Source organism: Sinocyclocheilus rhinocerous, unplaced genomic scaffold (assembly GCF_001515625.1).
Source record: "Sinocyclocheilus rhinocerous isolate Xijiao unplaced genomic scaffold, SAMN03320098_v1.1 scaffold107, whole genome shotgun sequence".
Lineage (NCBI taxonomy): Eukaryota > Metazoa > Chordata > Actinopteri > Cypriniformes > Cyprinidae > Sinocyclocheilus > Sinocyclocheilus rhinocerous.
In genome coordinates this window covers 614,644-629,822 of record NW_015635024.1, presented here as the reverse complement: position 1 = coordinate 629,822, position 15,179 = coordinate 614,644, and the positions used below count along the sequence as shown (strand labels likewise).

At 39.4% G+C, this 15,179-nt stretch overlaps 1 protein-coding gene across 1 annotated transcript in view; it reads left to right on the top strand.

The window, feature by feature from the left end:
• Positions 1-1,842, top strand: part of LOC107746122 (ubiquitin carboxyl-terminal hydrolase 34-like) — a 56,558-nt gene extending 54,716 nt beyond the window's left edge. Inside the window, exon 78 of the mRNA XM_016560218.1 lies at positions 827-1,842. Coding sequence (XP_016415704.1) covers positions 827-1,488 — 662 coding nt within the window. The 3' untranslated portion in view covers positions 1,489-1,842. The remainder of the gene's footprint in view (positions 1-826) is intronic.
• The last annotated feature ends 13,337 nt before the right edge of the window (positions 1,843-15,179 follow it).

The following is a 15,179-nucleotide window of genomic DNA, read 5'->3' as shown; positions in this document are numbered from 1 at the left end:
CAACATCTAAGGCTACAAAAAAGGAAATACGCATTTCTTGTACACCACGGCTTTGAATTATTTAAAATATGATATAATATTTATTTATTTAAATAAATATAAAATAGCAACAGCTAGGGGTAAAAAAGAACCTTTTTTACATCTTACAAATGACTAAAAGTACATTTTAAACAGTGATTACATATTGTAATTATGCATAAATTTAAATATATATATCTTACGCATGATAGTACTATTAGTAATAACAGAACACTTTTCAAGGAACTCAAAACGCTTAAACACTTTAAAGGGGTCATATGATGCTGCTAAAAAGAACATTATTTGGTGTATTTGGTGTAATGAAATGTGTTTATGCGGTTTAAAGTTAAAAAAACACATTATTTTCCACATACTGTACATTATTGTTTCTCCTCTATGCCCCGCCTTTTTGAAACGCGTCGATTTTTACAAAGCTCATCAGTCTGAAAAGCGAGGTGTGCTCTGATTGGCCAACTAGAACGAGCCGTTTTAGGTAGGCGTGGTTAACTCTTAACTTTTATAAAGAATATCTCTTTGGATTTGAGACTTTAGTCTTTGCAACTTTACAGATCTTCTTTATGCACCAAGAGCTTGTAACACTCCAAAGAGAAAGGAAAAAATGAAATCGCATCATATGACCCCTTTAAATGAAACACAACATTAATCACACAAAGCAATCCTAAATGGTATAATTTTTAAATTATAAAAGTAAGCATTTTTAAGTGGGTATTATGCATAATGCGCACTTATTGTTGATGACATCACTGGGTTCATGTTGCTTCATTTTATATCTCTCTCTGTTTTGCAGTGGAAGAGGAAGGTGTCACTCCAGTGAAGCGCCGGCGGGTGAGCAGCAGTGCTGAAGATCGGCCGGCAGACAGCATCTGTCCTCCATCTGTTTCCTCCTCATTGGCTCCCTGCTCGGAGCAGAAGGCGGAGCCAGGGGAGGCATTAACGCCCACCAGCACTTCGGACACCGAAACCCGAGACTCCTCCCTCATCGACCCGGGAGTGGAAAACGACCCACCCTCTCCTGACAGTGCGTCCCTCGAGGAGAAGAAAATGGATATTTCTTCTTCATCTTCATCATCATCTTCGTCATCATCCTCCTCCCTTCCTGAAGCGTTTGGCCGAGCGGACGAACCTCCACCGCAGAGAGCTGGAAGAGAGGAGGAGGAAGAGGAAGATGGGCGGAAGGAAGTGCAAGAGCAGGAGGCGGAGCCAGAGCGAGAGGAAGTGCCCTCCACTTCCTCCTCCTCCTCCTCCGCTGACTCGGTGCTTTTACTCTCCAGCCTGCCGGATGCTGCCGAGGGGCGGAGCTGCTCGCTTCAGGAGGCGGAGTCAGGCGGGTGTGGCCACGCCCCCGTGCAGGATGCTCTGGAGATGCTGTCGCGCACAGTCGAGGCCACGATTGCTGTGGTTGCCAAACTTTCGAACGGGAAAGGAGGGACACGCCCCTCAGCTTTGTGACGTTACTATCGCATCCCTCCTTTTTCGCATTTCACATTTTCACGTTCGCCATGCTGTTCAGTTTTGTCTTTTTAAGAGTAGTTGGACATAGTAATTGAAGTCCAACTTTTTTTTTTTTTTTTTCCGCTCTTTGGCCTCGCTCTTTATCTGTTTTAGGTTGCAACACAAAAAGTTCAGTTTTCCGGTTCCAGAAAACTGAGCTCTGCATTAATTGTACAGAACGAAAAAAAACAAGTGGAGTGTATTTTTGTCAAAGGGCAGTTTTTTTCTTTTTTAAACCGTGATTTTGTTGGTTTCTTTGTTTTGAAGTGGTTTGTTTTCAAGGCTGCAGTGAAACAGGGAAAAGGTTTACAACGTTTTAGTCCCATCAGTGCATAATTTAATTTGATTTTATTCACGTGTATTATTATTATTATTATGATTGTCTTCTGTGCCAGTTTTGTACTTACAGATGTGAGGCTGAGAAGGCCTTGCTGTGTTTTTTTTTTTTTTTCTCTGTGGTGGATATCAAAAACTATGTTTACTTTGTATATTGAAAAGAAAGAACGAACCACAAGAACCTTGATTCTGTAAAGAATCTTCTAGATGTTGCCTGGCTTTGTAAATGAGATGGTTAAAATATATATATATGTATGTATATATATATATATATATATATATATATTTCTGTAAGATGTATGTATACAGTATATATCCATTCAAGCGCCGTATACTGTATATATAAATCTACTGTGTATATATATACCTACGTTGTGTATATAGAAACTTACGGTGCTCTTTTCAGGCTCAGAACATTTGTGGCCGGAATATTGCACATTTGATGGAACAGTTGGAGCTCTATTTTATTTACCGAAATACATTCCATAATCTATTGGATGTCATTCTTGCGTTCTCTGTATTTGATTTCTCTCTGTCTTTCTGTTTTGATTTATTTTAATATAGGATATAACTTAATAAAATTTTAATATGATTTAATTATGAATCAAGTCCAAAAAGCAGGTTGTGAGGTGATTTTTATTCTTTTTTTTTTCTTTCTGCTGAGTGTAACTAGTGGCTGATGGCTGTGTTTGGAATAGAATACTAGTGTACAGCATACTATAGTGTACACTGCATACTTCCTACCTTTTTTTTTTTTGCTGTAAATGCAACAATAAACATTTCAAATTGTATTATGTTGCATTGTTTACCAGAAGCAAATTTTATTTTATTTCAGAAATTATTACTGGTTTTTATATTTTTTTAATGCATTTTTTTTGCGTAAATGCCTCAACATTTGGCATTCAGGTTGGATTAATCTTAAAAAAAATAATAAAAAAGTAGTGTGCTAGTATGCTTTTCTGAGCACAGCCCAAAGCACAAACTGGATGGAAGTGTGCTGGATTAAAACTCAAGTCTCATTTGTGGATTGACCTGTGATAAATACACACATACACACACTTCGGTTAAGAAACATTTTTTAAAAGTTAAATCATTCTAAAAAGGTATTTACATCAAAGATACAAATTAAAAGCGTTTTGATACACAATCATAGCTGGGCCAGTTAAAGTGCAAAAGCCTACTGTTATTTGTGAGCAGGTTTTGGGATGTCCAAGTCCCATTGTAAAAGACCACATTGAAAAGGAATTATCAAAATGCAAGGCAGTTGAATGTACATATTAAAAACACGGATACAAAGATTTTTGCTCTTTTCCAAAAATGAGTGAGTTTAAGCATCTTAACTGAAATGAAACCTAGAAGTGACTGATATTGCACACACTACATAGGCAGCAAGCATAAAATGTTGAGTAAAATTGACAATTTTTCATTATTAACTGAAAGAAGTATATTTATAGTCAACATTTCACTCTGTCTTGTCACAATGCATTATGGGATTAGCTTGTATCTTTTGGAATTGCCTTAAAATGCAACTCACTAAGTTTTGGAACAGAGATTTAACAGCGTGTCAGAATTCATTTTAAAACTCATGAAGTCTTCTAATCCATCAGGATGTTTTCATAGGGCAGAGATGCTGCTTCCAGTTTTCAAATCTGCATCATTTTCGGAATATCTTTCAAACTCGCGTGTGTTACTGAACTCAACCTGAAAAACAAAATTTGTAATGCATTTGTAAATGCAAGCTTTTCAGTTCCACAGAATACTGGCTGAATTCTAATTCTGAATGGAGTGCTTTACCTCTTTGGCTTCTTCTTTTTTGCTATCAACAGAAGAAACATGTTTAGTCAAACATCTCAGAACAAAACTGATGCACATTTTGTATTTGAGATCAAATTTTTAACATGTGTGAGTGTATCTTAGCATCTGCTCTTTGACAATATAATGATGTTTACCTGGAAAAGTTAAAACTACTGTCAATACTTGATCTGGTCTTGGTTCTGCCAATATTGAAGCCCTCTTTGTCCGAATCCGTGTACTTCATTTTCTTATTCCTGAGGCAGCAAAAATAATTATAAATATTTTTACGCTTGAAAAAAGTTTCCCCCTAAAAATGAGTAGTCCTTTTGAAAAACGTTCAAAGTCAACATACAGTTTAATCAGTATGATGTCTGAACGGCCACCAATAAGTTACCTAACGAGATAGACAGTCGTCAGAGTGATGAGTCCCACAATGCTTATAGCCAGCAGAACACCGAGAGCGATTACTGCTGCTTGACTGGAATCTTCCGAATTGTTTCCAGAACCATCCTCCACTTTGAATTCCAAATCGGAACCAAACACCTTCTCCAGCTCCACTTTTAAAGCGTTGTGATTACTCCGCAGTTTCCTGTAGGAGTCGACAATTCAGATCCCTCAAACTCGCGTCTAAATTACATAGACTTTTGCTTCAGTGGAAACCAAGTAGGCTTTAAAAGGAGACATGTGAAAAAATTAATGAATATATTGCATTTCTAACTTACTCTTTGACCTCCGTGGCTTCAATGACAGCACCACTGGAGTCCATGGCAATGAAGCTGATGTAAGTCTTGACTGTAGATTCCCGGAGAATGGTGCGCATCTCGATCCCATCCTCAGCTTTGAATTCCAAATCGGAACCAAACACCTTCTCCAGCTCCACTTTTAAAGCGTTGTGATTACTCCGCAGTTTCCTGTAGGAGTCGACAATTCAGATCCCTCAAACTCGCGTCTAAATTACATAGACTTTTGCTTCAGTGGAAACCAAGTAGGCTTTAAAAGGAGACATGTGAAAAAATTAATGAATATATTGCATTTCTAACTTACTCTTTGACCTCCGTGGCTTCAATGACAGCACCACTGGAGTCCATGGCAATGAAGCTGATGTAAGTCTTGACTGTAGATTCCCGGAGAATGGTGCGCATCTCGATCCCATCCTCAGCTCTCACACTGAGGATTTTCACAGTCAAACCTAAAGCTTTCTTCATGGAACTGAGAAAAAACACCAATAAAACATTCAGTATGATTTGTGAACTGCAACAAGTTTACTGAAAAGAACCAACTCAAAAAGAACGTTTTTTCAAGTACGAGGGGTTCTTGAGGTCAGCTCACTGCAGTTATAGAGATTGAGTGAATAATGATGTCAGTTTTAGTCTTTTTCTCACTCAAAGTGACTTTAGAAGATTTGGAAGATATGCATAAGGACTATATTATTGGCGCTTGATCGGCCCATGGTCACTGTGAAAAAAAAAGCTTTCCTTTTGTCTTACAGTGAAAAGTCTGCAGCATCATGTTTGGAATAACGTGACGGTGAGTAAATAGTGACAAAATGGGTGAACAATTTGGACAAACATACTTCCCCTTACTCTCGGTCTCAAAACACAAATTACAATGATTAAATTTCCCTTCTGTCCCCATGCAAAGTAGGCTGAGAAATGGCAATTCTCCTACTCTTCAATCTCTGGTATCTTCTTCTCCACTGTGAACACGGGCTGGTTTAGAGAGAGGACCACGACGTTGTCACTTTCACTTTCTTTCACTGTGAACTGTTGGTGGAAAACATGAGAGCTTGTTTTCATCTTTTCAGTTTTCACAGTTCTCAGTCACAATGCCTTTGGTAATTTGAAAAAGCCTTCTAATTTTTTTCTCCCTCTCTCTATTTCTTAATACCTCAAGTTTTGTAGTCGTGAACAGTCCATGTTTATCAGTGGCTTTAACGTGTAAAGTGAACAGACCGCCGCCAACACTAGATGCATCCAGCACATAGATCTGACCAGTGTTTGCCTCCACTTCCACCAGAGATGTGGACTCCAGTAGTGAATACTGCAAATCTGAGCTCTCGCCAACATCAGGGTCTGATGCCTGAGGGACACACGACATTTCAACCACTTAGGTAGAAAAAAAAAACTTAATTACAATTAACTATTTCTCTAGTCTATGACTTATATACAGTTCTGCGTTTTATGTATTTCCATTTTGCAAGGATCTTCGAGGAGGTTAAGTAGAGCATTAGCCATAAAGTTGCTAAGATGTTCTGGGTGGTTGCTAGGTGTTTGCTTTCTGGCCCGAGTCAAAAGAGCCCACCCCTAAGCCTCTATGATATTCTAGTCTCTAGATATTCTTCCAGTGTAAGAAATACTATTTGTAAGCAATAGTAACAGTGATGCTTACCTTGGTAAATGCCACTATATATAAAATAAGTCTGAGTACATCCATTGCATTTACAGCTGATGTCTATGCCCTCTTTTGAAAACCACCAGCCACATCTGAGATTCACTTACCTGGATCTTCACTATAGGGAATTTGTATGGAGTGATACTGAAAATTTCTGCCTTATATATTTCAGTGTCAAACACAGGAGCTTCATTTACATTCTCAACCTGAACGCTGACCTGAAAATTAAGAGAGAGTAAGTTAAGTGCTACTATATATAATTTGGCTTTAACATGTGTTGGAACATCAAGACTTAGGCCCGAAACACATTCTATGCAAGTATGTGAACACAAACTTTTCTAGTTACACAAACTTGTCATTGCATTCTTACATTTGTCAGAAAGCAATTCGTATTGCTACAAAAGTTCTTTGTGCATGCTCAGTGTTGCATCAAGAGGTGCTGTTTCCTTGAGTTGTCTTCTAGGACAACTACTCAACATGCATTTTAGCTATCTACCATTGGTGTTTGCATACTTGTGTAGAGTATGTTTCTGGCCTTAGTTTGTAGTAAGAATAGTACCGTTGTCTCTGCAGTGTTTGGAGGTGTTCTGGAGTCTATGGCCTCTACGGTGAGGATGTACCACTCCTCTTCCTCCTTGTCCAGTGGTCTGAGAGCTTTTATGGTTCCTTCCTCATCCACAGAGAAGACATCCTCGTGTGACTTCATGTTATAGCTGACTGTAACCAGTGGACTCCCTGGTAATGCCTTGACCTTGCCTACTATTGTGGCCTCAGGTTCATTCTCCTTAATTTTGAAGTTGTAGGAGGAGCTCTCAAAAGTCACACTCTCAGTGAGAGAGGAAATTTTGAAGTGGATCAAGACTTCGGCTACAGAGAGAAGAAAGATGTTAGCTTTGACATGTTCATTGGATCACATTTGAATACTGAAGGGGGGGTTTACTAAGAATAAACTCCTCCCAAAGAACTGTTTATTTGCAAACATTATCTGAACTGTTTGAACACAATGTTCACAGGAATAATTCAAAGGAATTATGCAAACCAGACCCAAACCTTCATCAGACTGTGCTGGCGTTCCATGATCTGTCGCTGTAGCAGTAAGGATTAGCAGCATGTCTTCTGTGACCTCGCTAAGGTCAGAGATCAGAGTGATGTCTCCTGTTTCAGCATCCAGTGCAACCATGGAAGACTCTTCAGAGAAACTACAGAAAGACAACATTCATGCATCTGTCTAAAAAAAAAATGTCATGTAGGTAAGTTTATTTTTATATTATTTATATTGAAGAGTTTAACTTTTCTAAATGGAAGCTTAGTTATAAGTATGAAAGTCTTGAACTTACCTGTAGCTAATGATTGCGTTGGATCCGGCATCTTTATCTGTGGCAGAGAGCGTCAGCAGCACCTCTCCAACCTTGGCGTCTTTAACCAGAATGCTTCTGCTGTAGGTGTCAGAGCTGAAGACTGGAGCGTTGTCATTGACGTCTGTGATACTGACCCTCACTGTGGTGATGTTCTGCAAAAAATAAACACAAGCAACCCTTTTCTAGTACAGACCAAAAGCCCATATTTGCAATGTCTATCTAACTTAAGTATTGTAACTAGTATCAGGTATCCAGAGGTTTGAATATTGACACAAAGTTGGATCCACAGTGCAACGTCTTAGTCAGTAGCAGCTTAGACTAGTTGATCATCTGCGCAACATAAAAAAACACTACCTGGAGTTTGCTTTACATGTAATTTAGAGATGGAAAAATCCAAAATATGAAATAAATTTAGAGCAGAAGTAGTCAACCCTTTTCCTGGAGGGCTACCATCCCCCAGAATTTAGCTCCAACCCTAATCAAACACACCTGAACCAGCTAATCAAGGTATTTTAGAATTACTGTAGACGTCCAGTCAAGCGTGTTGGGGACAAGTTGAAGCTAAACTCTGCAGGACAGTGGGCCTCCAGGAGCAGGATTGGAAACCCCCGTTTAAGAGCAAGGGGAGGTGACCCTGTTCCTGGATAGCAACCCTTCACAAACTCCGGGTTCCAACCCTGCTCCAACACACCTGCCTGTAATTTTCAGGTAATACTGAATACCTTTGCCTGTTTTAGGATAACTTAAGAAGGGTTGGAGCTCAATGCTATAGTGGAAGTTTACTCTCCATGGGCAGGTTTGGACACTCCTGTTTTGTAAACTCAAATGAACTCAACTCTGGCAAAAGGTAGCTCTCCAGGAGCAGGGCTGGTTACCCCAGCTTTAGAGCGGACTCAAATGTTTTGTCTAGTTCAGGTTCAAGATTTTTTTTGTTATATTGGCAATATGCACCAGTAATCCGTAAACAGACTGTGGGAATGCTGTCTGAGGTTGTGACTAAGAATGTAGAATAACAAAACTGTATTGAAGTTAGATCATGTTAATTCTACAAAGAAAAGAAAGTTACATTTCCCTGTGGGCTCCCATGATCCACAGCAACAATGACCAAATCATACACATCTTGTGTCTCTCGATCCAGCTCCTCGATAGCTAGTAGAGTCCCATCCTAAAGGGGAAAAGCAAAAAAATATAAAATAAGAATAATAAATAAGAATTGAACAGCTGACAATGCTCTGTCATAGGTTTAGTTCCTCACATCTTTGAAGCTGAAGATATTGCTATAAGAAGAAATAGTCATGGTGACGCGTCCATTTTCTCCAATGTCAGAGTCTGTGGCTGAGATTAAGCACACCTCTCCAGGTGATGAGGGAGTGTACACACCTTCCAGAATCTCAATGGGCTCTGGGAGAGGAAGGAATTGTGGGTTGTTGTCGTTGACGTCCAGAACAGTGATCGTGACCTGAGCTGTGGAGCTTAAACCATCAACAGGCTGGTCTACAGCTATTACCTAAAAAGGACAATGCAAGTATCCCATTTAAAATTAATATTTATCCTGAACATTTTGTGAATAGTTGGTTTCAAGAGATGAATGTGAAAGTTTTGTACCTCAATGTTATATTTGTCTATAGTTTCTCTATCCAAGGTGGCATCACTCCTGAGTGATATTACTCCTTGACTGTTGATAATGAAGGTATCACTGTTCATGATAAACTGACCTTTAGAGAACCCACCCTGATTGAAAAGGGAGCAAGAAAAGGTAAAACAAACTTGGAATGTTGGCTTGACAAAGCCTTACCTGGAAATGTACAAGGTGAATTTGAAAGCTTAGGTCTTTTGTAGTTTAAATACTTGAGCAGTTAGAAGAGAGACTGGAATGTTACATATGCCTTGTATACTTGCATGACTAAGCTGTTCCTAAACTTTTCCGAGTAATTGGTAGGAAATTCTGTCAAATTGTTGTTAGGGTGGCTAAGGTGTTCGGGGCACTGCTATGGTTTCTGGGCCCCCTGAACAGCATATTGACTTGGGCCCCCTCGGTAGAAATTGCATTCCGAGGGGCTTGGGTTGTGTCGGGCCCCCTATCTGATCAGGGCCCTTGGAATCATCCTAACCATCCCCAAGTTACAGCACCCCTGAAGGTGTTACAGAGTTTTAAGTTGATGCTAGAGTGTTTGGGTGGTAGCTGAGTGTTGCTAAGAAGGTGCAAAGATGTTCCGATGTGGTTACCATGCAGCTGCAAGGATGAGTCGGAGCACCTCTGCAACTGCTTAACATGGTGTATATTAGAAGGGTATTGCTATGTGGTTGCTAGTTGATTACTAGAGTGTTGCTAAGGTTTTCTGGGTGGTTGCTAGTGACATTGGTTAATGGGTTAATAGGGGGTTTCTCGGCAGTTACTAGACTTTAGGGGAGAGGTCTAGCGTCTACTTTTCTTACCTCATCCTCATCTGAAACTTCCAAAGAATCCAGAGCAGTTCCACCTGCAAGGTTTTCATAGACGGACACGTCATACTGGTCCTTACTGAACACAGGAGCTTTATCGTTTACGTCCTCAATCGACACCGTTACAGAAGTACTGCCATTGAGAACGGGGTTTCCTCCATCTCGTCCCGCCACCTCTAGAGTGTAACGCTTAGCTTTGCCATAATCCAGTTTTCCAGCTAGGCTTATGGAACCAGACTCTTCATCGATGGTAAAGACGTATGGTGTTGAAGAAGGCTCCTGCTTGACAATGTGATAAGTCACAATAGCATTTTCACCGTCATCTTTGTCTGTCGCCATGATGTCTATGACATTTGTTCCTACTTCAGCGTGCTCGGACACTGTGGTCTCATACTGCTGTTTGGAAAATATGGGAGCATTGTCGTTGATGTCAGTTACGGAGATGTCCAGAGTGGTGGTAGCGGAACGTGACGGCCGACCCTGATCTTGGGCAGTGATCACTAAGCGGTACTCATCTTGGGTCTCCCTGTCAAGTGGAGCTGCTAGAGTTATCACTCCCGTTTCTTGGTCAACACTAAATCTCCCAACACCTCCCAGGATGGTGTATTGCACTTCACCATTAAACCCTAAATCCGCATCTGTGGCTGTTACAGAGGTTACATCATCTCCCACCGTGTAATCCTCTGATACTGGGACAGTAGCAGGGTGAATTTCAAACTCTGGACTGTTGTCATTGATGTCCAGCACCTCAACCAGGACTGATGCCTCATCCCGGTTAGTTCCATCTGATATCGACACCTGCACAGTGTAGCTGCTCGTCTCCTCAAAGTCTAGTTTGACTTTGGTCGAGAGAACACCTGTGTCCTGGTTTATAGAGAACTTGTCATCATCACTCTCAACCCTTAAGATGACAAGAACCATAGGATCAAGGGACAGGAAGTCAACCTGTAAATGAAAGAGTACACATTGGTCCATGATTAGACCATTTACCAGATTTCCTCTGTCTTTTTTACTGTATGTGAGAACTCAAAATTGATTAACATTTAAAGGAATGCATGCTATTTTCCAAATCTTCTGATTTTCAGTACATTATGATTTTTTCAGTCTGTTCCTCACACAAAGCTGTCGAATAACTTTAGAAGGCTTGGAATATAGTGCATAAGTCATATACTTTGATCCTTTTATGGTGTCCTTTTTGGAGATTGACACTCACATGGAAAACAAAAAAGCTTGCACACCACTTGTAAATTTCTCCTTTTTGTATTCCACAGAAAAAAAATGTTTGAAACAACATGAGGGTGAGTAAATAATGACACAATTTTTCATTTTTTCAAGTTTTTTTGAGATATGCGACTGTCCTCGTAGACCCTGGTTGGAGCTGACACTTGCAAAATGTGCTAAATTTCAAGTAGATTGGACCAATGAATCCAAAGTTACAGCCAAATTCATGTTTTTCCTATGATAGCGCCGCCAAGTGGCCATGCGCTGCCATTTTTTGCATGTGTCTTCATATTGAGTCCATAAATTAGTATACCAAGTTTGGTAAATATCTCTTTGTTTTCATTTCTTTAAATAAAGATTTGTTAGTTTAGATGGTTGTAATTCAGCAGACCATATTATTATCATCAATGGCTTTTAAATCAGTTACAGGGACAATGCCTCGTGAAAGAAATCTTATAAGGAAACTGTTTGTGCTGCAAGGACCTTCACGATGTCTGCGTCTGCCTGATCCTCCTCTACTTGTCCCTGGTATGTGTCCCGAAGGAACTGAGGATGAGACTCTCCAGGTGCCTTGACATTCACTATTGCAGAGGTTGATCTGCTTATAGCACCCCCTAATGGTAGGAAAAGAAAGTGCAGTGGTTTTTAAGCCAAAAGGAATGTATCCATAGCCATATATGCCTCCATCAAATTTCTTCCAAAACACCTAGATATAAAAACTTACCATCTTTTGCAGTCACATAGAGTGCAAATTCAATGATTTTATTGTCCAGCAGGCCGATTTCTTTAACTAGTGTAATCTCCCCATCATTCTCATTAATTTCAAAATGACCTTTCTCATTTCCAAACTCAATCGAGTAGCTGATTTCCCCATTTGAACCATCATCCAGGTCTGTTGCTTCAACCTTACATGAAAATGTATGTATGTTCAGTTAGTATACAACTTCTTTCCAAGGTTTATGGTATAGTAGTCATCTTATAATGACATTATGGTTCCACAATCTCTGAACGGTTACTAAAATATTGACTGGACTGGAAAACATTTAAATGACTCAACAAAACAATGATTCATCACCTTGACAACTTGCATTCCAATAGTCTGATTGCTGAAAACTTTGCCCTCATACTTGGAAGTTGTAAACTGTGGACTGTTGTCATTCTCATCCAGGAGGACAATGGTCACTTCTGCTGTTGCTTTGTTGGTGGAAGGAGCGTTTTCTTGTGCTTCAACCTAAAAAAAAATGGCATGCTTACAATACAGTGGTACTTGAAACCAGTGTGATCACATTATAATTCTTCATTGCACAAAAATCATAGTGATATCTAATGATAAAATGAGCCTTATTGTTACTTGAAAACTGAAGCTATCTGTGGTCTCTCTGTCTAGGTCTGCAGAACTTTTCACCAGAATAGTTCCATCAAGGCTGATGGAAAAAGGGACGGAGTCTGGAATAATCCGCAGTGTTCCCATAAATCCTCCCTAGGGTGAGAGAGGTCACTTGGTAAGTTCTTTTCTCAGTTTTTATTTTATGTTTCAATCAGAAATTTTTTTTTTTTTTTTTTTTTTTTAAGGAACAGTACCAGGTCTAGGTCAGTGACTCTTGTCTGAAGCACAAACTGGCCCTGTGGTGAATTTTCTGGAATAGATACTGTGTATTGATCCTGGTCAAATTCCGGCGGGTTGTCATTCACATCCTCAATGGTGACGGACACCACAGCATTTGCTGTTTTGCTGGCATCATCCTGCTGAGCTGCCTATTTTGAGAAATAATGATTAGAAAACACGAACGATCAAAATACTAAAATCTCTTCAGATTCATAACATCAGCCTAATCTTTAATAAATGAATATGTTTAGAAATGTCTTATACCTGTATGTAAACCGTTATCTGCTCAAATTCCTCTCTGTCTAGTGCCGTTGTCGCAGAGATGACCCCAGTCCTTTCATCAATATTGAAGAAGCTCTGATATTCATTAGGAAAGACTGGAACAAAAATGTGGATATGTGCTTTGTTATTATCATAAACTTATTTCAGAATATTCAAATATAAGTATATTATTAAGAGTGTAAAGTACTGGTTTTGTCAATTCCAATTTACTATGCTTGACTATTTTTGGTGGCATTTTACATCAGATTTAAAATGAGACTTTCATCTCTAGCTCTCCCACATTTATTGAGAAACTATATTTGGAAACAGGTGGTTGTTTAGATTAGGACGTATGTCATGTAGGTGTGTTGTAAATCTTCTGTTATCAGCACCTGCGGTTATACTGTAAACTACAGGTTCGTTGATGCCCGTGTCGCCATCTTGAGCTTTTATGGCCTCAGGAGTGACGTCTGACAGTTGTCCTACCTGTGCATGGACAGAAAAGACATAAAGGGTTTTATTTGTGTGGGCAGACATGTGTTTTAAGCATTGATCTTGCTCTCTGACGTCATTTACCTGGTTTTCCTCAATGGATGCTTCATAGAGACTGTGATCAAAAGAAGGGTTTAGGCTGTCAAAATCTTCAACCGTTATTGTAACTGTTGCAGTGTCACTGAGTCCTCCTGTATCCTGTGAAGAAACATACTGTTGTGTTACTACTTTAAAATTATAATTCATCCGAAAATGAAAATCTCTTCATTTATTCTTGGTCCCCATCCACTTTCTATGTATGGAAAAAAGCAGCTTGGGCATTCTGCTAAGTATCTACGTTTGGGTTGAGTGAGTATCTGATGACCGAGTTTTTATTTTAAAAGTGAAATATTCCTTTAAAGAATCGACTACTAAAGCTATTAAGTATAGTGATCAAAGTGATATGGATGCAGGAATGGAAGGATGTCTGAGTTTTTTTCTTTACTCTTGCTTCCACAGTGAAGATGTACTGGTGAACTTTGTTGTAGTTCAGACGTTGTTTCAACCTGATGTTACCGTCATTTCTCACTTCAAAGTCATCTGGTACTGGAGGCTGTTAATAGAGGGGAAGTGATGAATTAAAATGAGAATATGGATAAAAACTGAGCCTACATAGCAGTTACATAATTATATCAAATATATGAGAATTATTCACAGCTTACCAGTATAGAATATGTAATTCTGTTGTTTTCTGTAGACACATCTGCATCTTCAGCCCTCACCCTGAGCACATCTGAACCCACAGCCGTCGTCTGGAGCAAAAGACACCGTTTACTAAGAGATGTGAGGTCTCTCAGTGACCAAACACACTACAGCTGTATAAAGACGTGATATTATACACACCTCTGACACTGTGGTGCTGTATGTTTTGTTCTGGAAGATCGGAGGGTTGTCATTGACGTCCAGAACGTCTATTGTTCGGATGTTTTCCAGCTGAAATGAACAATGAAGACTTTATAGTCAAGGTTTATTTGCTGAATCTTTATTTCTATAATGATTTGTCTTATTGAATGATTTTATGAAGTTATTGTGTAAATAAACATACCCCTGTGTTTGAGCAGGTGACTGAATAATATAATTTCTCTCCATTCTAGAAAAAATAAAACCGACAAAGAGTGAACAAATAAAATGCAGTACAATCATCTATGTGAGAATGGGTAAAAGGCAGTAGAGACTAACTGACACTATACCAGCTCAATGAATCAGTGAGGCTGGAACAAACCTCCTTTAGTTCATCAGCGTCCAGTGGTTTTTTGGTCCGTACAGTAGCGGTTGGGTCTCCATCAGAGTAAATCAGCTCCAGAAATTCCAAAGCAATAGGAAAGAGATGTGGCCGCAGCACCAGACGATCATCAAGTCGTATATTAGTGATAATCTCTACATCTCCTGTAGAGAGATGCCAGATCAAACACACATTTAAATACATATTCTAACACACAATCAAATAATCAATAATCACATAGCAAGCAACAGCATTTTAAATTACCACAGAGGGATGTTATCAAATATCTTTTAAAGGGGTCATATGATGCGATTTCAATTTTTCCTTTCTCTTTGGAGTGGTACAAGCTCTTGGTGCATAAAGAAGATCTGTAAAGTTGCAAAGACTAAAGTCTCAAATCGAAAGAGATATTCTTTATAAAAGTTAAGAGTCAGCCACTCCTACCTAAAACGGCTCGTTCTAACACGCCCCCACATGTCTACGTCAC